The sequence below is a fragment of the Culicoides brevitarsis genome, chromosome 2 (assembly GCF_036172545.1).
Source record: "Culicoides brevitarsis isolate CSIRO-B50_1 chromosome 2, AGI_CSIRO_Cbre_v1, whole genome shotgun sequence".
Lineage (NCBI taxonomy): Eukaryota > Metazoa > Arthropoda > Insecta > Diptera > Ceratopogonidae > Culicoides > Culicoides brevitarsis.
This window is the reverse complement of record NC_087086.1, coordinates 42,615,879-42,642,574: the sequence shown is the minus strand read 5'-3', so window position 1 is coordinate 42,642,574 and position 26,696 is coordinate 42,615,879. Positions and strand designations below refer to the sequence as shown.

The 26,696-nt window shown below is 30.6% G+C and overlaps 4 protein-coding genes across 6 annotated transcripts; 2 read left to right on the top strand and 2 right to left on the bottom strand.

Annotated features, from left to right (window-relative positions):
* Window positions 1–3,300: 3,300 nt before the first annotated feature.
* On the bottom strand, window positions 3,301–5,138 carry LOC134831301 (DGAT1/2-independent enzyme synthesizing storage lipids). Its single transcript, XM_063845000.1, has 5 exons — window positions 4,703–5,138; window positions 4,503–4,641; window positions 3,977–4,442; window positions 3,819–3,921; window positions 3,301–3,765 (listed from the first exon to the last, which is right to left on the bottom strand). The coding sequence occupies exons 1-5, from the start codon at window positions 4,749–4,751 to the stop codon at window positions 3,557–3,559; spliced, it is 966 nt and encodes a 321-aa protein (XP_063701070.1). The 5' UTR covers window positions 4,752–5,138; the 3' UTR covers window positions 3,301–3,556.
* Window positions 5,139–5,574: 436 nt separating this feature from the next.
* Window positions 5,575–10,748, top strand: LOC134829639 (aspartyl/asparaginyl beta-hydroxylase). Its single transcript, XM_063842828.1, has 8 exons — window positions 5,575–5,790; window positions 6,235–6,866; window positions 6,925–7,075; window positions 8,449–8,516; window positions 8,950–9,193; window positions 9,256–9,361; window positions 9,431–9,665; window positions 9,726–10,748. Exons 1-8 carry the CDS (start codon window positions 5,736–5,738, stop codon window positions 10,362–10,364), a joined length of 2,130 nt encoding a protein of 709 aa, XP_063698898.1. The 5' UTR covers window positions 5,575–5,735; the 3' UTR covers window positions 10,365–10,748.
* Window positions 10,749–11,765: 1,017 nt separating this feature from the next.
* On the bottom strand, window positions 11,766–22,975 carry LOC134829649 (heme transporter FLVCR2). Of its 3 annotated transcripts, none has more exons than XM_063842840.1 (11): window positions 22,964–22,975; window positions 22,580–22,829; window positions 21,882–22,489; window positions 17,132–17,580; window positions 16,384–16,601; window positions 14,316–14,444; window positions 14,005–14,242; window positions 13,719–13,909; window positions 13,358–13,482; window positions 13,150–13,260; window positions 11,766–12,821 (listed from the first exon to the last, which is right to left on the bottom strand). In XM_063842840.1, the coding sequence occupies exons 4-11, from the start codon at window positions 17,238–17,240 to the stop codon at window positions 12,557–12,559; spliced, it is 1,386 nt and encodes a 461-aa protein (XP_063698910.1). In that variant the 5' UTR covers window positions 17,241–17,580; window positions 21,882–22,489; window positions 22,580–22,829; window positions 22,964–22,975; the 3' UTR covers window positions 11,766–12,556. The 3 variants fall into 3 exon arrangements, with proteins under 3 accessions (XP_063698910.1, XP_063698912.1, XP_063698911.1); XM_063842842.1 differs by having other exon boundaries at window positions 22,199–22,489; XM_063842841.1 differs by lacking the exon at window positions 22,964–22,975 and having other exon boundaries at window positions 22,580–22,865.
* A 553-nt stretch (window positions 22,976–23,528) lies between these two features.
* LOC134830481 (hydroxymethylglutaryl-CoA synthase 1) lies at window positions 23,529–25,982 on the top strand. The gene is made up of 2 exons (XM_063843984.1): window positions 23,529–23,991; window positions 24,288–25,982. The coding sequence occupies exon 2, from the start codon at window positions 24,340–24,342 to the stop codon at window positions 25,705–25,707; it is 1,368 nt and encodes a 455-aa protein (XP_063700054.1). The 5' UTR covers window positions 23,529–23,991; window positions 24,288–24,339; the 3' UTR covers window positions 25,708–25,982.
* Window positions 25,983–26,696: the final 714 nt, after the last annotated feature.

Sequence of the window (26,696 nt, the reverse complement as noted above, 5' to 3'; positions counted from 1 at the left end):
ATTTAAGTCTTCCTTATTTTTTGTCATTAATTAACCTCCCTGCTGTTTTTGTAATCAATTTCGCATTTAAATATAATGAGAAAGAACTTTGTAGAAGAGATTTTAATTGATTCATTATTAATATTTACTTAAAAATCTTTCCTCGTTCATTTACTGCCGATATCGTTATTTTGAAATTCAATTTATTTACATATTTTTGCCTTCGAACAAAAGGGAAAATATTCCAAATGGCAAGAGACGCGCGAGAAAATTTATTATTCAGATAATTATGTTTCTGTTAATAGAATGCCAATAAATGATATTATGGAATAGCTGTGATGAAAATACTTCAAAACTCACACCTTTCAATCATTTTATGCGTAACATAATGAAATAGGAGATAAATTTCTGACAATAACACAAATACTTCAAGTGACAATCGAGAGAGAAATGGATTAAGTATTATTAAACATCCAACACATAAAGAATTTATTTCGCCACAAATCATATATATTATCTCATCTATATAATTAAATCGTGTGTATATTAACAAGTTTTAAGAAAAGTGTGTAATTGTGTATTAAAATAAAAAAAATACAAACATACGATTTGATCCAAGCCAGAAAAACTTTTCTTATAAAGTACAAATTAAAACTTTTTAATTATGTTATAAATGAAGCACAATTGAAAATGATGTTAAATGCCATGTTTTAGTTATCATATATGTAAGTACAAGTGTTACAAATCCCGTTTACACGAATTATAAAACTATGTGATAATTGTAATAAAGTGACATTAAATATTTATTGTTTCAAATTTCGTGCAATTAGACTGTTTCGTCACAAAATTTCAACAACAAAATGTTAATTAAAATTATCTATTTATGTTCATAAATATTTATTATATTGACTTTTATGTTTACTTCAAAATATGTTTTGAAACAATCAAATTTCCTGACATACGATAAGTTCAATTTTAGTTTATTTATGCATGTCACTTTCAAGCAAGGAAAAAAATAGCATAAATTCCTCTGTTGTAAAAAATAAAATTAACAACACTTTTGCAAGAATGTAAAATGCTTGTTCAAAAATATTTTAAAAAAATAGAAAGAGAGCAAAATACCTGAAGCAAAATCCTGCACTGACTTATATCGAAACTGATTGACACCAACATTTACTGTGCAATTTAGTTTGAGTTTTTATGTTCCGCATCCGTGTTCTCGTCTCAAATAAAACATATCATATGTAATGCATTTTAAATTTATTACCATTTCCCTATGTACTTTTATGTACTGATCCTTTTTGCTTTTTTTCACTATTTCATGCTATTTTAAATTCATTCAACATTATTTTGAATAGCTAAAAATATATAAAAAAAAATTACTCTTATTACACATTACATATGCAATATTTCCTTTTTACTTTTTCACATACAAAAAACTTTTCCTGCATTATTTTTTTTTAAATATTTAGATGTTTTTTACTATTTTATAAACTATTATTTTTTATTCATGGTTTTTTTCTTTTTGTAAAATTAATTAAATTTTGCTATAAGCCAAAGAAGTATTTTTATTTAATTTCATTAATTTGTTTCTTGAAAAAAAAAAATAATTTGTCGCATCTGGATTTTGGTCCTTAATTTTTTTGTATCGTTATGATATTTGTGTTTCCTGTTATGTTATCATTATTAAATTACTGTAGATATTGTTATGGATTTTTTTTATATTTCTAACACTCAAACTTTCTTGTTGAAGTTACTTTTTTGCAGAACAAAGAAATTTGTATTACAACAACAAAGTGAAACTTTTGAACATGATGAAGCAAAAAATGTCACTTTTATATCCACATTTAACAAGAACAATCACTTGTAATAACAATAAACGCTAAACTTCTTCCGAGATATTATATAAGAAGCACCATGTGTCCAAAATGTATCTCACGAGTTGAAAAAGGCCAATGTTAAAATACTTCATTGATTAACCCATAAAAAAAAGTTGAGTCATTGAAGTTAAACAGACGACGGTAAACCTTTCTTTGTTTTCGTGAAAACGCGAAAATTTCCTCATTCTGTCATTATTTCACTTCATTTGCATACTTTTTTTTTTACTTACAAAGGTAAGGAGTGGAAAAGATTACTTAAAAAGACAAGACTTGTTTGTTATAACAATAATATTGTGTTTAGAACAATAAGTAACGATCTCTTGTCTATTGCACGTTTTCCGGTAGCATATGAGAGGCAAGAAGAAAACACGTCACGTTTGCTGAGAGTCTCGAGTAGAACTGAAGTAATAATGCTTTGTTACGCATCACGCGACCTAACAAACATTTAAAATGGAAAATTATTTGCCTTCCTTTTTGAACAGACATCATTTGTATTGTATGCTGTATCCATTTATGTCTATGTAGGTAGATGGAAAATGAAAAGCACAACAAACTTTGTAGAGCAACACGAACGAATGAGTGTGTCTGTTATCAATATGAGTGCTGAGCAACAAATGATTTTCCTTCTGAATTTTCTCTCTTTCTCTTTTTCCATAGCTCTCTTACAGAATTGACTGCCAACAAAATTTTCGTTGAAGATAAATTAACATATATTTTTTAAAAAACAGTTTTCTGAGAATTTTAAATTTTAATCTTCGTGCAACAAAAAGACCATTTAATGTATGTCGAATAGTTTTTTTTCTCTCATCTACTTTGATAACAACGCGAAGTTGGATGTAAATTTATTGTGCAAATAAGCGCAAAAATGTAGTTTTTGCATCAAAGATAAAAGTAAACAGAAAAATCTTGGTTATCATGTAACGTACTTTGCATGCTTATCCAAAGAGAATGACGAACAATTAGACAAATAATTATTTTTTTTATTCTAAATGTAGTGAATGAATGATGGTCATCCTATTTCACAAAGGATCTACATTTCAACTTAATTGACTGAAAACTGCTGTTACTGATAGCATCTGTGCTTCTCATTTTCAAATTTCTAACAAAAAAGTGAATCTTTTATTCTTTCATGATTTCTTTTTGCATGTTTCTTTCTATTGTTTCTAACATGTACTTACAAGACAAAAGGCAAGTGCAAGTGTAATGAAACAATGCAATTTATCATCATGAAGACAACAAATGAGCGCTTTGTATATTTGATATCAAAAACAGAAACTGTAATCATCGTAATGCACTTTGAATGCATAAGAAATGAGCAAAGAAAGATTCCGAAGGTTTGCATGTAGATTTGATAACTTTGTTTTTATGGGTTAAAAGTGTGGAAAAGACAAATAAAAACAATTTTTTATAAATAAATATTTATTATCATTTTCACATTCAATATTTATTTACTTTTATATACATTTTTTTACATTCACCTACTTACAAATATAGACGTGTATTTTTTAATACAGAATCGTTAAAAAATAAAGTAAAAAAAAAACAAATCGATGTTACAAGATGGAAGGAACAGGATATTTCGGGTTATGATAATACAATAATAATGCACTTTTCCTCAAAAAAAATATTTGACAGGTATAAATAATCTCCAATGTCAGATCTAATCATCAGATATAAATAATTTCTCCAATATTATATTATTTGTCTTTTACGTGTGGCTTCCTAAATCTATCGAGTAAAGCATGTGTAATACTTCCGGGAATCCTTTGATATTGGTTAATTAATTTTTCGATCGCCAATCGCGTTTTTGTTTGCAACTCTTCGGGAGTAGTTTCAGGATCATATTCGATTGGTTCGCCCACATATGTGCGAAACTTCACGGGAAACCCTCCATATATAGGACGAACTAAAAAAAGAGAACAAATAAGCAACATATATGGGTTTTGAGTAAAAACTTACCCGGAAACTTTAAAAAGTTATATAATCTCAGAAAGAACGATGTCGCAAAATTTACTGCTCTAAAACCTTCACGAATGTTTTCGGTAAAAAGTGGTATGATGGGCTAAAAGGAAATAAGTAAAACAAATTTTTTCAAAATAAATCAAACAAAAACTTACAACTTTAGCATCAATTGCTACTTTTGCAAATCCAACTCGTCTCCCCCATAAAAGCTCGTAATAATTATCTCCAAATTGAGCTTCGTACACGCCGCCGGGTGATATTGCCAAATAATTCCCATCTTTCAAAACCTTAGAACAGGATTGTACAGTGCCGGGACTAACTTTAAACGCTTCAGCAATGATTGCCCAACCCGGCAGTTTGAATAAAAATCTATCTCCTACTGTATAAATGAGTCTGTCTCTTTTTAAGTACACACGTGCAACAAAATAATACATGTCAATTGGAATTGCTCCGTGATAGTAGATTATCAATGCAGGTCCATTTGTGGGTAAATTTTCCAAACCAACAACATCATATCCATGCCATAACCATGCATGTCCATCCCATATGAGAGCAATTAAGGTACGTGCGATATTCCAATAGTTAAATTCATTACTGTTGTACGCTTGTGTTATAACTTGACTACAAGAAAAAAAAAAAAAATAGTGAGAATTAGATTGAAAAAAAAAACAAAAAAATTACCTGTAAGTCCTATAAATATAAAGTAATAATATGGAAAAATATATCAGAAGTACAAAAATGCACGGTAGCAAAAATGCAATAAAAAACGGAGTTAGCACTCTGTACAGCCAAATTGTGTAATCCAGGTCAATGTATTTACCTAAAAAATAATTTGAAAATATGAATAAAATATTTGTCATAAGTGAAACACGTAACTTTACCGATAAATCTCACAACTGTACTGTTTAGGTTTTCAATATTTTCTTCCATTTTATGTATTTTCTCGTTAATTGAGTGATCATCAGCCTTTGCGTTTTGTTGTTTAACCAAAATATACAATTTCAAATTGTTTTCTTGATCATAATTCGTTATCTATTGTATTTTTTGCAAAGTTTCATGTCTTTTGACCAACAATAAAAATGTAAATGACTTGTGAAATAGTTAACCAGTTTTTGTGTTCAAGATATATATATATAATATGACGTCTCAATGTTTATTGAACAACTTTTCTTCGTAAACTGCTGTTTTTCTTTTCTCAGTTCGATATCAACTGTGAAATTTCAACATCATGAAAATGTTGTACTTAATTATATGTATCTCATGTATTTCTATTGTAAATTAAAATCTTAAATATAATAACACACTGAATAACATTTTTGTTTCTTATATCTTTTGTTTTGATGTTTATTTTATCGTACATGAATGTATGTATAATGTAGTGAGTATTTGACAGCTGATGTTGAATGAATCGTGGTTTGAATGAATCAGTGATGTGATAATGCACAACGGTAGTTTTAGGTAAGGTATACTGTTTCATTGATAATTTCTTGATAAGAGACAAAAAACAAATTTCTGAATGAAAGGCAATATAATGTGAATTAAAAGTTGTAAGAAGTATTCCAAAGTTTAAATTCCAATAAAAATTTATTTGAATGAAGACGTACTTTAATTGAAAATCTATCTAAAATATCCAATATTTCATTCAATAAAAATAGCTTGCTATCCAATCTCATTCCGCCATTCATTTTCACTTTCATTCATTTACTTACCTTGTGCTTTTCAGTCCATTCCTTTCTTTCGTTCATACAGTCAAGTCACTCCAGATATTTTGTATATTTGGACGTGATTAAACGTGCTTTTGATGCCCAACATTGGCACAAACGCTTCGCAGTCACAAATCGTATTTACATGTAATTAAAATTAAAGACAATTCGTTAATTTGTGTATTAAAAAGTAGAAAAAGACAGAAAAAAGATGTCGGGTGACGTACAGCCAAGAAAACGTAAAGACAAATCCAAAAAAAGAAAAGGTAAGCATTTAAATGTGAAAAAATAGTTTTTTGTACGATGGTAAGATATTTAAAAACATTTATCAACTATGTTGAAATACACAATTATGGATGACACCAAAGGTTAAACTGATAAATTATTAAATAACTTTGGGTTTGATTCTTTTACTTAAACGAGAAAACTTTTCATATGTACATTGAAATATATAAATGATAAAATTTTTAAGGTAAAAATAGATTTTTGGGAATACTCTACTTAAAAATAGCATGCGAAAATTTAATAAACGGTATTCACGTATACTATATAGTTTATACATTACTGTCGTGTGTCGCGGTTCAACTGCGCCAAAAAATTTTACATTGTTACTCTTGGTTCTTTATACAAATAATGACTTACCTATATTCAATGCATTGTTTTTATCCTTGACAAATTTCTTTGTTCTTTCTTTTTTTGTTGATATACAGACGAAGATGAGCCGGTGTCAATTAGGGAGAAAAGATCATCTTCCGAACATTCTCCTGACATTCAAATGCACATTGAGAAAGAAAGTGAAACGGGAGGACATTGGTGTGCAAAAATCGTTTTTTTCTTCCTGTTGTCCATTTTGATTGGATTGGTTGCTTTGATTATTATTGAAAATCGTGGATTAACAGAAATCGCACAACCTCAAGGCGAATCTCGTTTTTCAGAATACTTTGAAGGATGGATTGAAGAGCCTAAAGATCATGAAGAGGATGAACATCATGTCACGGAAAGCTTACACGACGTAGATGATAATGACCACGACAACGAACAAGATGAAACGACAGTTTACGAAGAGGAAAATTTATCCCAACAAGATAATGATTTAGAAGAAAGTCAAGATCCTGTTTCTCAAGAAAATGAAATTGATGATCAGGAGGACAATACTCCTGAAAATGATCAAAACAGTCAAGAAGAAGCTTCTGAAAATGACAACGACAATGACAATGATATTGATGAGACTAACAACAGTCAAGAATATGATACTCCTGAGCAATTTGAAGATGAAAATGATGAAAATGTTAGCAAAGCACAAGAACTTCAGTTAGATGACGGAGATTTGCCTTTTGATGAGGTTGAATATTTTTAAGACAACTAATTGTAATCTAAAATTAACCTTGGTATATTTTCAGGATACAACAGCAGATTCTGCTGAACAATTTTTCGACAATGACGCAGGAGAAGAGCTTTATGTTAAACGCATGAGTGAAGAAAAATTGGCAAAGTCAAAAGAAGCTGAAGCAAAATCAGCTGAGCAAGACGAACCTCGTGGATTATCATCAGGTAAATGTTCTAAAAAACACATTTGCATTTGTGTCTGTGTTTGCTTCCTATTTACGGCATATATAGAACAAAAAATTATTACAGAATCACCAAAATATTTAATCTAAGTCAAAAATTACAATCGATCGTATTACTAATTTTAAAATAATCGTAATGTTTAGCATGCCCTCATCTATTATTATATTTATTAAATGCAGGCCAATCAGTATCCAATTCAAAACTATTTCAGTTCTAGTTAAAATATTTGTTGGTATCACAATGATAATTGTGGGAGTTCAAGTAATATTTTTCCCCAAAACATCAGAATGTGAGTATAATTTCAACAAAATTTCTGTTTTTCTTTTAAAATACAATTTAATTCTTTGTTCATTAAGCTTCAACTTCAGAATGTCTAAACAAACAAAAGCAAAATGAAAGAGCAGAAGAATCTGAAAATCAAAAAACAAACAAAACTGTTACAGAAAGAATTGAAAGAAGTGTAATGGAACAATTACCTGAAGTTGAAATTGTAAGAGTTGATAACTCGTCTTTATATGATCGTTCGTACAACAATGACAAAGAAGATATTAAAGGTATATACTTAACGAATATATTAAAATGTACTTTAATTCATATATCTCATATGTTTTCAGTTGTTGAAGAAAGATATCAAGACGAAGATGAGTTACTCGAACAAGAAATTTTAGAGCAAATTCAGTTTCAAAAACAACAACAAACACAATTCGATCAACGGAAAGGTTTTTATGAGTTTAAACCTTCTCATGAACCTATCAAAGATGAAGAAATCCCTATTGTTACAATGCAAGCTTCTACAAATGTACCTCCTATAACAGCAAAACCCATTGCAAAAGTTCATTTCGAAGAAATTGAGGAAAGAAATTCACCTGTCGAGGAAAAACCAACTTTGGATTTGCTTGATCCCATTGATCGAGATCCGGGTATATTAAGTGACGGATCAGATATTCCGTACGAAAATCTTGAGGTTGAATTTATTGACGACGACGGGGATTGGGACGACGATGACTTTGAAGAGGAGGACGAAAATGAAATATACAGCGGCGAAGAGGATATATACGATATGGAAGGTCCTGCTTCCAACGACGAGGAAGCTATATCTGACGTAGATGATACGGATTTGATGGCTCGCTTAGAAGCCAAATATGGGAAAATAAACTGAGCAGATTTTAAGGGTCTCATAGAAATTGAATACTCGCAAAAGTAATTTTTTGATCAGTAATATTATACTTGTTGTATATATTTTTCTATTTTGCACTGCACTAACCGAATATTTTTGTGATTCTGTAATAATCTCAGCGTACACTCAATGTCTTTTATATAATGCTTTATTTTATATTTTTCTATTTCAATTGCAGAAACGTTCGATAACAATTTTGACCTTTTTGAAGATGATTTAAACGAAGCCAACGATCAACTTGATAATGTAAGAATTTAATATTTAGTTTGAGCAAAAACTTAAAACTTTAATTTCATTATAATTTTGTCTCTATATCTTATAGGATACTCGTCCATAAAGCTTTTATTTTCATGTTTTCTGTATATTCAATAATTTATCGAATTAATGTTTAGTTTTGCTTTTACATTTGAAACAATCCAATTAGTTTATAAAGTTTGTTTAACGGAATGTTTTTATTCTTATTAAAAATATTAACATTAGCATAAGATTTGATTCCATAATCAAAATGAGTATCTTCTAGTCATATAAACCAAATTTTAATATTATAAGCAATTTATAATAAGCATTTTTGTGTGATTTGTTTTCTCTTTTTTTCATGTGTGTTTAATCCGTGTTAATTACTAATATCCAAAATCCAAAAAAACAATCAACTCATCTTTATTGCAACACGCTTGAACAGAATCCAAAAAAGGCCCTAAAACTGTTCGAAAAACTACTCAAATATCGACCAAAACATCAGAGTGCTTTGATTGGAAAAGCAAATGCTTTGGAAAAATTAGCCAAAATATACAAGGACAATAGTTTGTTACGTGAAGCCATTCACATTTACGAGAGGTTGTTGTTAGACAAAAGTATGGTAATTCAAGATGCAAAGTTGTTTGAAAACGTTGCCGTTGTTTGTGTCGATCGAATGACGTTTTTAGGTAAAATGAAAGAAAATGCATTTTTTTAAATCATAAATAATAACATCCGTTTAATTCAACAGGCAACTTTAATCGAGCTATCGAAGTGCAAAAAGTTCTTGTCGAAAGAATTCCCGATAATGTTAATCATAGAAATCAGTTGGCTATCATTTATTTGATGATCAATCGGTAACAAAATAAAATTTTATCAACTTTTTTTTTTCATGCAATATTTTTATTTTATTTCTTTTTATTTAGGCTTTCCGAAGCAAAACACATTTTACACGAAACTTTACTCAAATTTCGTCATAACGGAGTAGCGCTTGTTCATTATGGGTTTGTTCTGAAGCAACTTGAAAACGATTTGGAGCATGCTGTTATTTTTCTTAAAGAAGGCATTGAGTCCGGCGAAAATGGCACACAAGAAGGTCTCTTCTTCATGAATTTGGGCGACGCGTTGACACGATTAGGAAGAACAATGGAAGCTCAAGAAGTGAGTATCGAAGAGCTTAATTTAAATTCAAAGTAGAAAATGTCAACTTGTAGCTTTCAGATTTACGAAGAAGGCGCACGTCGTGGTTTGTTCTTGTCGGCACAACAGCGATCTTTGTACAACGTAAATCGTTTGAAATCAAAGCCATTTTGGACAGTTGAAGAAACAACATATTCTCGGGAATTAAATTTGTTGCAAAAACATTGGAGCAACATACTAAAAGAGGGCGAGTATGCATTAGATCTATCACTCAATGGATACGTCAATGAGAGTGAAAATCTCCGAGAACGCGGCGATTGGAAACAATACGAAATTTTTGCTCGGGGTCGTCGAAATGTTACAAATTGTCGAAACACGCCATTTACGTGTGATTTAATTGAAAAATTTACAGCAGCATCGGGATGTACACGAGGTCAAGTCAAATATAGTATAATGTTACCGCAAACGCATGTTTGGGCACACACAGGACCAACAAATTGTCGATTAAGAGCTCATCTTGGTTTACGTGTACCATTGGGAACGTATTTGAGAGTATCAAATGAGACAAGATCATGGAAAGAAAAAGAATGGTTGATATTTGATGACAGTTATGAACATGAAGTGTGGCATAATGGAACAGCAAGACGCTTAGTTTTGATCGTCGATGTCTGGCATCCAGAATTAACTGAAGACGAAAGAAGAAGCTTATCTGCCATCTAGTCATATTAATAAAACATATAAGTACATGCTATATGTTCCTTAAAACATAAAAAATCTCGAAGAACCAAAAAAAAATCGTTACGCGACAAACAATGTGATCTCTATAAAAGTGCCTTGGATAAAACTTAAGATAAATTCAATGTATTTTGCATTCGTAAAACATTTTTTAAATCATCTCAGATAATTTTTCTTATTTAAAGATCACAGAGCAATGGTACATTTCAAAACAACGATATATTTAATCTGAGGTGTGATTAAAAATGTTTTTCGAATGAGAAAAGGCTTTTATTTAATATGAAAGAATTTGTTAACATTTCATATTTTTATTTATTTTTAACATCATAGAACGTACATTCAACGTACACAAAGTTTTATTTAAAATACAGCTACTTAGAAGCATTTTTGATTTTCATCAAAAACGTCATAAATGTATATAGAAGAGTCAATTCTCGAATTAGGTTTTATCTAAACGTGAACTTTGTATTTATTTTAGTTTTTTTTTTCTAAATCTAATCTTTTTTTGTTATAAATATGCACTTGTATCACTAAATCCTACTTAATACTTTCTTTTTATTATCAATTGATTTTCGCGAATTTATTGTCTTTTCTACGTATACCTATAGGAAGTTTCAATACTATTTCTTTTATACTACAAAGTCAGAGTTGAAAATTTGTTTTTGAAATACAGCGAGAAATACATTTTATTTGATATAAAGCCTAAACATTTTCTGTTTTTTTTTTCCTCTCATCTTTGAAAAGGTTAAATATTGTCTTTTATTACGTGTTTGCTTTAATTCCCTAATCTACCTATAAAAAATATTTGGGAGCACAATTTAAATTTTTTTAATCTTCACTGACGTTGATTGATAAACTTCTGTTCCATTAGTATTCGAATAAAATTTAGAACAGACACGTTGAAATATTGTAGATAAAAAGGATAAATTTGGACTCATGTACCATAAATTTCGTTAAGTTACAACATACATGGAAAGGGTACACAGAATATAAATTTTGCGTTAAAACTAGTTATAAGGAACATTCGTTCATGATGAGTTTTAAATCATATGTATTTTATTCTTGTCTGACTTTTCATGTCATATTATCATTTCATTTTTTATATATCAAAGCATTTTTCGCAGATAAATTTATATAATTTTTTTTTCATACAAAAAAAAAATTCTGAATATGTTCAAGTTCATTTTTTTATGAAAATTGATGATAAAATGTCGTGTTTCCGACAACTTTATGGAGACAAAAAATGAAAATCGTACAGGTTGTTTCACACCTGACAAAGACAGTTGTTGAAAACATTTGTTGTATGTTATACTAACAAATATCACATATTCAAATAAAGTCATTCTTAAGACTTTGAACCTTTAAAAATACATCATGTGAAACATTTTCATTAAAAAAACTAAACAAATTTGAAACCCAAATTATATTAGGTGTCCTTTCTTTCCTCTGTAAAATCTTAATTTCTTCTTTTTTTGAAATACACTGATTTATTGTCAAACTTTCATTGTTTGTTCTGATATAGTATCTCTTGTAAGACTAAAACTGTCTTTATTTGTATCGTAACTTGCTAATTTCTTTCAGGAAAAAGTTTTTATGAGCTATATTTTTGTTATTTTTTTTTTAACTTTTTTGGCACACATAACAATATTTTCTTTACATCTAAATATATATACTACTATGTTTGCTTTAAAAGAACTTTCATAAGCTGTTAGCTTTTCTTTTTTTTATTTTTTAATACAAGAAGGTATCTAAAACATTCAGTACAATATAAAGCTTTCGGGTGACATTTTCTGGTATTTTGGAATCTTTCGTATAATATTTAACAATAAGAGTGCATGCAGTAACAAGTGATTTTGAGAAAGATATTGAAGTAGAAGTAGTATTTGTATTGTCTTGACATGTTTTAGAGAATTTTCAGTTTTCGGGGAAAAAAAGAGAGTCAAAGAATTTTTTATAGATACTAACAACAATAATACTATAGTGTTCTCTAAATGGATTTTTTAAAACTTAACTTTACTATTTTGTACGAAAATATGTATTTTGGTATTAAAATTAAAAAGATAATGAATAATCAACAACTTTTTCACAACACTTTCTGTCAATGTTTTTAATTCAATTTGTATTCTAAATCATCTGTTTAAAAATATCAACATTTTATTTGACAGAAACCTCACCTCTTATTTAGCGTGAGCTGCCTGTCGACGTAAATCTGATTTTATTACAAGCGTTACAATTGCTCCCGCAACCAAAAGTACTGCCATTGTAACGTTTGCTGCGATATCGTTCCAATGATATAAAATTTCTGAATACAACATCGTGCTGAGAATTCCAAAAACTTGAGCAGCTGCATTTAGAAGACCTGCTGAAGTTCCTTCAGGCTCCGGATATGTGAGCTCCGCAGCAAACTCAAAGCCAACAGGTAGATATCCCGTCATGAAGAATCTGCATTAATGAAGGAAGAAGATATTTAAGGAATGACGCTCGTGATTGGTTTAAATCGAGGTCAAAGCAATGAATTTTCCATCATGACATTAACGACTCAATTTAACTTGATTTCGTGCGTATTTACGATTTGTGAGACACGAAACGATTGTAGAAAATTCATTCAATTATAATTTGCAATTCAAATTTTTTCTCTCTTTCTCTGTGATATATACCGAAATGAAATATTCATTTAAGGCTAAAATAATACATATAGAACGGTAGCAACAATTGAAAAAAAAAATAAAACCGAACAGAGAAAGAGAAAAAATGTGACAATTATATTTACCCCAACAATGATGAAGTGACATAAACAACCGCAATATGGCCTATTGACAATGTAAATGTGTAAATCCACATTCCAATTGCTGTGAACACATAAACGGCGAGCGTGGTTTCTCTGTTAAATTGGCGATGAAGGAAAAAAAGGAAACGGAATCAATTAAATTTATTGATTCATCATGATTTTCGTTTTTTTTTTATGTAATCCAACTTACTTGAAGCGATGTGTCTTATCGAGAACAATGCCACAGCAAACAGATCCAAGCATTCCAGCAACGACAATACAAAGCCCAATTCTTCCAGCATCTTCTTCTGCGCCCGGATAATGAAATAGAACAATCTGTGCAATTGAAAGATTATGTAAAAAATAGAAAAGTTTGTCGATTAGTGAATGACATGACACATTTTTTTGAAATCGTGAAAAAAAATCTGTTTCAATAGATTTAAAGGTATCAAAGGCATATTTTAAATGATCTTTTAGGGTGCTTTTAGACATTTAAAAAATGTTTTTCACTCTACTGAACCCTTTTTTTACATCAAAAAGCTCCCTCAAAGTAATGATTAATGAAAACTTACTTGATTTAATAATGTCGAAATAGCGTAAAATACTCCAACATTCATGCCATACGATATTAGAAGCAAGATGTAGTTGTGATTAAGTAATAATCGCTTTAACGATTGCAGGAACGAACCAGACTGTACGCCGCCTTCTGAATCTTTGCTCAGTTGAGCGCCTGATGGGGGTGTTGGCGGTGCTGCTTGAAAGACTGTAAAAACCACAAAAAAAAATATTCAAATTATCAAGGAAAATTTTTCGCCTATTGTTTCTTGTGCCAAACCGGAAACCAGAATGAAAACTTACATAAAATTATTAAAACTAACAATACTGTTGTGAATCCAGCCACAAGATAAAACATAAATTTTAGGTCAGCGCCAACCAAATCGAGATCATCGTGATTTTTAACTAACATCGGAGGTATGAGAAATCCCATGGCAACGCCTAATTGATTACCGAAAACGCCAAGACTACAGGCAGATGACACTTGACTCGGACCAAACCATACAGCAGCGACGCGTGCAGGCAGAGATAAAATAAAAACCTAAAAGAATGAGGATGTAAAAGAATGAAAGTCAAAAAGCTAATCCTTCTCAATTAGTTTTCTATGTACGTACCTGCGAAGCAGCAACTATTGAGTGCCCAATAAAGCCAACATAGAATAAATCTGGACTGACAGAGAACGTTTTAATCCATGCGCCTAAACATGTCCCGAATGCACCAGATATTGCAATAATACGAAGGCCCTATAAGAATGAATCCCAAAGGAAATTAATTGTTATTCTCTTTTTTATTTAATTTTTTTCTACAAACAATTTAAGTATTTTTTTGCAGCAATTCAATCATATTCGAAATTAAGCTCGACTTTCACCATAAAAAAGAAATCTCAATACACATTCATCAAGTTGTCATCGGTCAATTATTCAAATTATTTTTTTTAACAAGCAATAAAAAATAGAATACAACACGCTTTAGAACAGTTGTGTGAAATAAATGGGGATTATATTTCAACTTAATTTAACAAATTACAGCTCATAACATTTAATCATAAAACTTTTTTTTCTATGCAAGCATACATACATTAACACATAGAGAAAGATGATAAAGCAGGTACTTCACGTGCTTTTTATTATTTTAAATTTATTACGAATGTTCATTGAATTCTTTTTCTATGTGTTTTGAGGAAGCAGCAACAACATGAACATGGAAACTCAGAAAAACAGAGAGAACGCATATAATAATGTTTATCTTGACATTCAATTTAACTTTAAGGTATTATTTAATAAATTGTAAGGAAAGCAAAAAATAAAAACTTGTAATTTGCGTTTGCAAAATTCCGTTCAGAGCAAAAAAAAAGAGAAAGAGAGTAACCTTCACACATTTGAAATGATATAGTAACAAAATTTAGAGAGAAAAGGCAGAGATGGAGATCAGGTAATTTCCTTTCGGTAAATTTGGCAAATATCCTCACATTTGTCGGCACCCAGACATTTTACTTCCCCGTTAAAACAATGCACGAAAAAAGAGACAGAGACAGAAACGAGCAATTTGAAGGCAATAATACTTCAACATTGTCGTGTGTTTTAATATCACATTATTCACGTTAAATAATTTTAAATTAACATACGAAAGCACACAAACACACATAAATATTGCAAAGAGACAAATAGCACAGACGTAAAATATGAAAAGTTTACTTGTCACAGAGAGAGAAAGACTGTAATTTGTACGAAATAAAACATTATTTGAGACAATTTATGTGTAATTTTCAGTTCTCTTGTTCTCCTTTGCAGTTTGTGCTAACTTGCGTTTTTCGTGTTTCCTGATATTTGTTATGAAATTGGTCTCCCAAAGTTTTGCCGACGATGCTGTCTCTATAAAATGATAAAATCCTTATTTAATTGACCATCTGTTCTGAAATTTTCTTGGAGTCAAACATTTCTTGAAGACCCATTTTTGTCCCTTTGAATTATTAAAAAGGAATTTCCGTTGGCATAGTCGTAAAGTAATTTGATTTATTTTTGCCTTTTTCATTAATACAATATAAAAATCAACAACAACAACAACAGAAAATATGCGCCAAATATTCACTTCCCTCTTTTACATGTTTGAAATGTGTGCAGTTTAAATTTATTTCATATAAAATGTAAAAAACAAAAAAAAAACTTTTTCAATTTTCAGTTCCTTCTACATTTTAACATATTGGAAAACGCAATTTAAATGAAATTTAAAGTAGTTCAACACACAATGCACACAGGCCTTTGTTTTCTTCAACATTTTGTGTTTGTCTGTTTAAAAATCAAAAGAAAAGTTCCTTTTCACTCATTTTGAAATGAGATGAACAGAAATATAATTTTACATTTTGGGATATTTATTGGGAACACATTTCCCATCTACCTTTTTAACAGATGTTGATCGACCTAATTTGTTATCATCGTGCAAAATGTTACATTCGCGTGAAAGAAAGAACATATCTCGCGCATACACGCCATCGAAAGGCTAAGAAGTCAAGTGAAAATTGTTGAGATAGCACAAAACGAAAGAAAATTTATTGCATGAGTGCTTTCCTCCCATCTCTAAAACAATTTCCCGTGTAGTTGCGAGAAAAACACGGAACTATATGATGTCCACGCGAGTGATAAATGTTTAAAATTGCATGAACAACACACTTTTTAATTAACTCACCAATTTATCAAGTAACCAACTACCGGGAAAGATTAACGGAATGTAGAGAATCATGTAAATCATGCTGGTCCAATCTACCCAAGTGCTTGAGATGTTGTAATATCGCTGCACAACGTTTGCAATTATGGAATATTGAATCCATTGGAGTGCATTCGAGGCACTGTACAAAACAAAAAGCCCCAGAACGATCCATCGGCGTTTGTAAACTTTGTATTCGCCTGTAAAAGGAAGAAAAAATGAAGAACTTTCATGAAGATGTACGAATAAAAGTAATTTATTGCTCAACTGACCCATTATTGTCAAAATTTTGGGCAATAAATTATATTTTTTAAATGATATTAATTTTCACTGTTCGTTTAGAGTAATATCTGTACTGATGTTAAATTTTACTTTTCTTATCAAAATTAATTTTGAAATAACACTTGTAAAATTTTTCTAAAAAGATATAAAAATAAAAGTTTTCTCACGAGACATTCAGTGATAAATGATGAAAAGTTATGAAAAATCGTATAATTTAATCATTGAAAGGAGAAAAGTGTTAAAGCACAGTGAAATCTTTTGTTTGTATTACTTTAAAAATGTTTTCTACGTGGTTAAGATGTTATGAAGAACTTTCTGTTTTTTTAAAAGAACTCATTTAAACTTGATTTTTTGTTTTTCTTTTGTTTAATCACAGATTCTTCACTATTTCTCCATTATCACGATTTTCTTCTTCTATTTCCTTTTTCCAATTGAAACTTATACTAACCTTGGGATGCCCCGCCAGGAGCCTTTTCACTCGTGGGTGACGTTGGCTTTATTAAGTCTGTAGATTTGCTGTCATGTACAACGACTTCAGGGGTGCTTGAACGATCCATGCTGCGTATTTTTTTTGGCAATTTTCTTCTTTATTGTTATTTTTTTCGATATCAAAAATATGTCTTTGAATTATTTTGTTTTGTTTTTAGTAATTATTATTTATTGTCATCATGTACAAACAAATTTTTAAAACTTTTTAAATATTATCACAGTTCCTTCTTTCCTTTGTTCTTGTATTGTTTGTGTATTATTGTCGAGATTAAAAAAATAACTTTTTCAAAACAAACAGAATTATTGTCTTTTATTGCATCTCATTAAGCTTCAAGAAACGCTTTTGTGTTGAACGACGTAAATGTTTCCGTGAAAACAGCTTTATTTTATGATTTTTCCTCTCTTTTTCTGAAAAAAAATAAGGAAGAAATTGACGTTATACAATGGTATCATATAAAGTAAGTACTTCACACGTTAGTTCAGACAATGAAAATCTCATCTGATTTTTCAATTCGTAAGTCTTTTAATTTTACCAATAGATGTATAAAAGTCATTTTCCTGTCCAATTATTTTGTTATCATTAGTTGATCGATTGAAAAGTGAATTAAGAGGAGACGTCAGGTAAGTCGAACTTTGATAAGCACGTATATTTTGTTTTATTAAAAATCGATAGTTTCATATTCTATTTTTATTGCAATGAAAAAAAAAACCTTTAAAATATATGTATAGTGAACAAATTTATTTTGTCTGCCGTCAAAAGCATCTTTTGATGATTTTTTTCTCATGTATATCTGTTTTTAACGTCGGTTCTATTTATCTTTTTCTCAATTTTAAGGATACAACATGAAACGCAGAATATGCAGATGATTCATGAAAAAGTCTTGTTGTTACAACTTTCAATCTCCTGTTCTTGTTGTGGTAATAATTTAGATCAGAATCGCTGAAGCAATCTTGATACAAAAAACTTTTCATTACACTCGAAAAACGTTGTTCTGATTTCAACACTGAATTTTATTACACACTTGATTAAAGATAAAATGTCATTTTCAGAAGCTTGCAAAAATTATACTTCGAAGGAAATTGACGAAATTTATTTTCTTTGTGTTTATTTATTTAATTAAAAAAATGATCAGTTTATTAACACTTTTGCAGTAAAAAAATCTTTCAATGAAAAAAATGTATATCAAAAAATAATTAAAATAATTTTATAATACAAAAAATTTTCATAATTTTTTTTTTTTGAGAAATTTAAATATTTGTATTTAAATAAAAAAAATTCACTTTAAAAATACTTCATCCTAATTTATTCCTCGTTTTATAAAACTGTCTTATCTATAATCGTTAAAATAAGCCAGAGTTTACTTTTTATATACCGTTTCTTTAATACTATGGCTGTTAATTTTATTTTGTATTTTTTTATAGGAAAGCTAACAAATCGATGCCATCTCATGTTGTCAGAATTTAAAAAAGTTTATATGACTTTCAGCGCAATATAAAATATACTTTACTAAAATCTCGTGTGCGACGACGTAAGAGCCGTATAAGTGACAAAATAAAGATAAAATTTTGTGTTTACCTACTTAAATTTAAGAACTGCGAAAAATGGAAGAAAAAATAAATCTCGCTAATGCATTGAATGGTGCAGAGTATCGTGCAAAACTCGTGAAAACACAAACACAGAGGCTGCCAAAGATAAATAATAATGAAAAAATGTGCATGGAAAACAAAGTGACAAAGTGCAAAATCTATTAATAGTGTTTGAAATAGTTTTCGATAATTGTTTTTGGCCTGACATTTTATTCAATTACGATAATTACGTTGTCTGTGAAAAATAGTTTTCAAAATTTGTTTTTTTTTTATAAAAATGTCTAAATTGAAAAAACCTGCTAAATCGAATCATATATACTTAATTAGAAGTTAAATAAAAATGTTAACTTAAAATTAAAATGACCTTTACTGTTAATTTGAGAAGACAAGAAATTCACGCGTAAAATGAAGGGATGAATATGTCAAGCTTTACATGAAAAAATCTTCACCCCTTGTTTAATTGAATTTTTTAAACGCAATATAATTCTTTGTTTTCTTCTACATTTATAAAAAGTTTGGTAATAAATTTTATGGCGATTATCTACTGCGTATATTGCACGCCATTGGCAAGGATTGAATCCCTTTTTAAATGAATAATACAAGAAAAACTTAGAAAGGAAACCAAATGTCGTTACTATTTGTGTCTCTTTTCGTTACGTACCCATATCTACTTTTTGCGACAATTGTTTGGGTCCATTGCGAAAAGCAAAGTGCAAACGTGACAAAAATTGGTGTGATTTTAAACAAAAGCTGATCAGATAATTGCGCGATTTTTCATACGTCATTTCACTTAATAGAAAGTATTTGTGATTGAGACAAGCGAATATCTTGTCTGTCTTTATTATCGTTTTGGCCTTTGTACATAATACAAATATTATTTAGTCTCATGTCATCGCAAATGGGTGTCAATTATTTATGTCTAACATGTTTAAATTACGAGGTCAATGGAGACGACTGGTAACCAAGCAAACATTGATTTGCCTTTTTTACACACAAATTGTTTGAAACAAACCAAAAACAAACACCAAACCAATCAGTTTCCATTTAAAAAGTTTATCCGCTTTTGAAAATTCCTTGTTTTATATGCACTTTTCCGATAATAATACTAAAGGCTTTTACTATATTTACACTCATAACAAGTGTATAGGTTGATTATAATCCATTTCAATTTTAATTCATTTATCCGATGAATGAGTGAGTGAGGGAAAATTTGTTTATTTGTTTGTTGTTGTAATTATATCTCCGGGCTCGACAAGTTTCCATTAATTAATTTTTTTTTTAGTTAAACGTTGAAAAAAGGTAATAGAGCTTTTTCTGCAAATGATAAATGCATTGCGTTGTCATCTGTAAAATAATCAAATTATACCATTAATTCGAGCAGTTGTTTTGAGAAAAATAAAAAAATGCATAAAATAGGGTTGTGAATTTTCAATTAAAAACCATTTTTAATAGAAGAGGAAAATTTCCGTATCTCAGTCCTTTTTTAACTGCAATAAAATACAGTCTTTTATAAAAAATGGATTGCACGTGCTTTAATATTTTTTATCTTTGATTTCACTTGTTATTGTTTTGTACGCTTACAGGCAGGAAAATAAAAAATGTTTCGCATGACTACCAAATTGCTTTAGTTATTATTCAACTACGTTACTCAACGTCGTAATTGCTGAAATCCTCTTAGAAAAGTGATGTTTGATACTTTTGTTTAACAATCGGAGACTTTGCGTCAGCTTTTGTCGATAAATTTTGCGTCCCAACTCAATTAGAATGTATTTGTGCCATTCACGAAATAACCAAATTAATTAAAACCAAAAGAGAGGAAGAGAAAGACACATGCAGCCACAATCGAATGCTAAAATCTGACATGCTTTATTACCCTTCACATATTTATGATATAAATATTTCATAGAATACGAATTCTCTGTGGTTCCGAGTCGCAAGCAGAATGATTATTGTTATTATATTATATTTCATTGATCTCTTGGTTCGAATATGCGGTTCTGTTTGCACAACACACACACGGAGTACAATGGATTGGAGCAACAACTACCATAATAATAATATCGATGATAATAATGACGAAGACACTTGTTTATAGGGAAAGATATTTTTAGCTAAAGTGCAGCTTTGCACTGTACCATGTTTGTTGAAATAAGCGAACAAAGTATCGATACGCGTATGCTAATGAGTAAATAAAGGAATATCCTAATTGAAATCATCAACTTGTTTCGCTTCCAATCTCAGCTACAATTGGCAATTTGATATTTCAGTATTTAACAATTGAAGATAAAGATTGTAATTCATACTTAACGACACTTTCCCAGAATATCAATACGTCTTATCAGTTTTTAAAGTATTTCGTCTTATCCTTACTTTGTTATCATCCAACGATTTATATTTACCTACCAACAATTTTTATTTTTGTTTCAATCTTTTCAAATTATCATTGCTGCAGGTTATTTGATTAAAGATTAAAGCACAATTTGCTTTGGTTGCGTCAAGGGACTTTTTTAAATTCAAAAATTCACACATTTTACATGTAGGTACTCTTATTACATATTATTATTATTTTTGTTTATTTTCGGGTTTGATAATGAATTCATAAAACAAACACTTTGCGAACGTGTCTGACTTGTATGATGAGTAAATATTGTTGGTTCGACAGTCGCGGAGTGATTGCCTTGACAATGACATACTTATTGTTGATACACAAAAAATAAGACAAAGTATCAAGAAGTAAATGATTGCATTTATTGCAAGTCCATTGATAAAAGAATTAAAGTAGACGGGGATGTAGCGAAAACGTTGCACGAAACAATAGGTAATCGAGAATTTTTTCACGTTTTGAACATCCCTGTTTGTTGAGCTCGGAAATAAATCTGTCAAAATTGACGAATAGGTCAAAGAGCTTGCATTTTCCGCATGCCATCACAATCGCAGTTGACAAGCTGTCTCGTTTATTTATCTCTCTGGTTACTGATTCGCGATATAGTACAGAAAAAAAGTAAAACCTGTCTCTAACAAATTTTTTTTCGTTCATATATTTATTGCTGTGACAGAAAAGTCTGTTTAAAACTTTGCAGATGATAAAAAATAAATGTCAATGATTACAACGCTTGACTTACCAACTGATTTATTGCTGTGTGTTGGACAAACGCAGAAAAGCTCCTCTTGCCAATGGGCATCAAAAGCGTTGTCGCGCACTAATCAAAGATCGCTTCACTGGATAAACGATTCTTGTTTATTTTCTTATCATCACTTTCTCTTTCTCGTCGAAGATGACATAAACAAGCCAAATAGTTCTGACAAATGGTTTTGTTTTCCAGTCAGTCACTAATTTCGTTATTTATTTAGCATTATCGCACAAACATTGCCGTTACGTTTTATTATATAGGTACACTTTGACGAGACGAAGGAAATTCCGTATTTTTTATCACCTTACCTCGCAATTGCAAGAATTTTGTAATTACACGGTAATATTTTTTTTCTTTATTTACAAACTTTATTATTTATTTGTTATTTTAAACTTTAATTTATTTTGAGTAAACTTCCAAAAAGACAAAAAAGTACGAGAACGGTGCAAGAGTAACACGTGCAGTTAGCTGAACAGAACGAAACAAACTAAAAGTGTTTTGATCCAGCAATGAGGAACAACATTCCCCTAACAAATTTACGCGTTGATCGTCGACACTTGTATGTGACGCTTCTTCCATAGACTCTGCTGATGGTTTCGCTACACAAAAACAAAGGTATATGTAGTAGGTAAATAGACACGGTACATAGTACGAAATGGCTATTACGTAGCAGAAAGATAGATACTTACCCGCGACTTGAATGGAAAACAAACGTTGCATACTTTTGTTCTGTAATTTTGACTTCTATTGTTGCTACAGTTTGTGTTGCTACATGATCGAGATTATACAGCGAAACTATATAACTGAATGATAGTTGTAGGTTTGATATGACTGATAATGATTCCGAAGTATTTTCTACCCACAAACGCAGTGACACACACACACATGAATAAATTGGATAATTTAGAGATGAGTCGTTTTTTATGATCGTAAATAAACCTGAAATATTTAATGAGTAGCAGTTGTAGTAAATAACAAGAAATTTCAGAAAAACAAATCTCATGAACGAAAACAAATGCGCATGCTGACTTCTGTATGAGAAATAGCTATAGAAGCTTCTTCGTGTCACGTACCGAAATCAGATGATAGCTCGAATTTAACCCATTATCGTCACAGAGGTTTCCAATGATAACAACTTTGTACTGTGAGTCACAAGACAACTATTGAAATACCAACTTGTATTACATACAATAAATTTAACGGCTAAAATTTTTGAAAAATTTATTTTCTCGTCATAGCAAAAATGCAAAATTTGTAAATGTATAATGTATTTAGGCAACTTAATAAGAGAAATTAATTAAAATTTAGTCTATTAACAGAAATATTAATTAATAAATCAATTTAGAAAATATTTTCACAATAATACTTGAAACACAAAATCTGAATCTGGCAACCCTAATAATGAGAAATATTTCCGATTTCCAAACGTTTCTTATAATTTTTGTTAGATGCAATTAACAAAATATTAATAATTTAATTAAAATTAACGAACACGAGTTACAAATTTAGCAACGACAAAATAACGGTAGTTGTCAGTTATTTTTCAAAATATATTTTAAAATTTTAACAAATTTGTAACAGAATGATGCAATATCGTGAAAACGAATCAGTTCTGAATGTGTTTTCGCATCAATGCATGTGTTTCGGGTTTGATCAATAAAAAATCACATAAGGTTTAGTTTTATCCTCCAGTTTCATTTAACACGGTTCCTTTTTTTCGCTAATTTCAAGTTACAACAGTTTGATTATCTTTATTTTTCGGCAAACATTGTATATCCGTGACAATCGAAGCAAAATTTGGAGGAAACATCTTCTGAGACACATAACAACAAGTGAAAATTTTAATTTATGTAATGACAAAATAAAAAGTTCCTGCTCAATTTACGGCAATTAGGTAAAAGTAAAAAGAGACGTGAGACATAGAAAAAGCTCGTAAAAAGTGTCAAGTTGATTGTGCAATACGAAAAAACGTAAATTAAGTCGTACTTTTGTGATGAATTGAACAAAATCCAGAACACAGTCAGTGAAATTTCTTCCGTACATGAACATTTTATGAAGAAACGAAGTGCAATTTTGATTATTCATAATCGTGTGTGTTACCGTAAGAATATATTCAGTATAGGGCATATATGTGCATGGAGTAGGCAGGAATGTATTTCATTACCGAATATTGACCTAAATAAAAAAAATTTGTAAACTATCGGAGATATTGAATACATAAGCAACTGAGAGCCCTTTTGTGACAATATATATTTTTCTCTTTTTCTTGTGTTGTCGTTCCTGCCTCATCATACACATTTTGCCATATACCTTCATATAGTATTTAAGTTAACGTGTACACGAAGAGAAACTGTTAAGTGAAACTTCTTTTTCTTTCTTATTCAAATTCATTCATAGAAACGGCGTGAAAGAAGATTGATTGACTGAAATTCGTGCAAAGAGAAATAAAATGTGGCCTGAAAACGTTGGAATCTTAGCAATTGAGGTATTGTTTCCCTCACAGTTTGTTGACCAAACCGAACTCGAGGTCTTCGATGGAGTATCTGCAGGCAAATACACTATCGGGCTTGGACAAAGTCGAATGGGATTTTGCTCGGATCGACAAGACATCAATTCGTTGTGTTTGAGTGTCGTGCATAATTTGCTCGAGAGATATGGAGTATCGCCAAATGAAATTGGGAGACTTGAAGTAGGCACAGAAACGATTGTCGACAAATCCAAAAGTGTGAAATCTGTGTTGATGCAATTATTTGAGCCGCATGGCGTAACAGATTTGGAAGGTATTGACACGACAAATGCGTGTTACGGAGGAACAGCAGCTTTATTCAATGCCATCAATTGGGTCGAATCATCAAGTTGGGATAAGCGGTTGGCATTAGTTGTTTGCGGAGATATTGCCGTTTACGCAAAAGGATCTGCACGCCCAACTGGAGGCGCAGGAGCAATTGCCATGCTTGTAGGACCTAATGCGCCTTTAATAATCGACAGAAGTGTTCGAGCGTCGTTCATGAAGCACGCATATGACTTTTACAAGCCTGACTTGAGTTCAGAGTATCCGACAGTCGATGGAAAACTTTCCATCCAATGCTACTTAAGTGCCCTCGATAAATGTTATCAACTTTATCGCGAAAAATACAGCAAAAAGTACCCGAATGCCCTGAAAAATGGTCTCGAAAACTTTGATGCCCTCATTTTTCATACGCCCTACTGTAAATTAGTGCAAAAATCTCTCGCTCGTATCGGGCTCAACGATTACGTCTTGTTAGACAAGGAACAACGCTCTCAAGTCTTCCCGCAACTGGATCAATTCAAGGATGTTCAACTCGAAAATACCTATTTCGATCGCGACGTTGAAAAAGCTTTTCTCACGGCATACAACGCAGTGTATGAGGAAAAAACAAAACCATCACTTCTTTTGGCAAATCAAGTAGGAAACATGTACACACCGTCAGTCTATTCGGGACTCGTATCTCTCTTAGTTTCGCACAGCACGGAATATTTACTCGGAAAAACTGTTGGAGTCTTCTCGTATGGATCAGGACTTGCATCGTCTATGTACTCAATTTCAATCACGCAAGATCCCGCCAAATTGGGTCCTCTCATCAATCATTTGTCGTACGTAAAACCTTTGCTCGAAAGTCGCATGAAAGTTGATCCCTCAGAGTTTACACGGCTCATGGAGATTCGGGAGAAAAACAATCACGCAGCTCCTTATGAACCAAGCGGAGATATTTCTGTTCTGTTTCCGGGTACATATTACTTAAAATCAGTTGACGACAAGCATCGACGTGTTTACGAACGTGTGCCAAAAGCTTAGCATCAACTGCTTAAACGCAAGCTCAGTAACTCAAATACTGATAGAGAAAGGTCATAATTTAATTTTTTTAAAAATGTTAAAAAGGATAGAGATAATATTAAAAAATTGGAATATGGAGAACTAAATTTTTTGTCTGTTTCGGTAATAACCTCTTCTTTTGGTTAGCAAACTCCTATACTACATGTTTTAACTTTATTCTTATTTAATGGTAGATAGTTAGTAAATTGATAGATATTATTTAAATATCGAATAAAAAAGTTTTATATGGAATTGTTAATAAACGCTTGTTTTTTTTATATTGCGGCTTCATTTTACTCATTTTTACATTCATATTTCATGTCCTGATGTTCAAAGGTTAAACATACTAATCATTCAATTAGAGTAAAAATAGTGCGTCACATTTTTTCTTTAAATACATTTTAGCTTTTTAGCATGTGACACCTTTTTACATGACAAACAATTTTAATGACAATAGTTTACTCTTGAATAATTCACGCCTTTATTTGTCGACAAAGAGATTTCGTAATTCATTCATCTTAAAGTCAAAAATTTTCTCAAAGTAATAAAAGCATTTTGAATCAGACACTCGAAAAGAAAAGAGAATCCCATGCGAACCAGTTTTGTTTGGTAATGACTTTTACCCGATTTTTTTCGTCTTATTTGTCAAGGTGAGTCAAGTCTTCTTTAATTTCATCTTTTTCATCGATGTTTACCTCTTGTTCGTTTATTTATCTTACTAAATTTTATTTCTTTCTCTTTCTCTCTGCCCTACAGTCTACTACTACCTTTTGTGTTTTGGTTGAAACGAGAAATTTTCAGTATGTTTGATTTCTTTCGTTCATTGAGCGAAATTTACAGTTAGGAATTTTATTTATACTTGTATCATTGATGATCGTGCGACAACACCAAATTCATGTAATTTTAATCAGGATAGACTTTCTGTATAGCTAAAAGGGAAAGTTTTCAAGTCCTTTTAAGAAAAAAAAAAA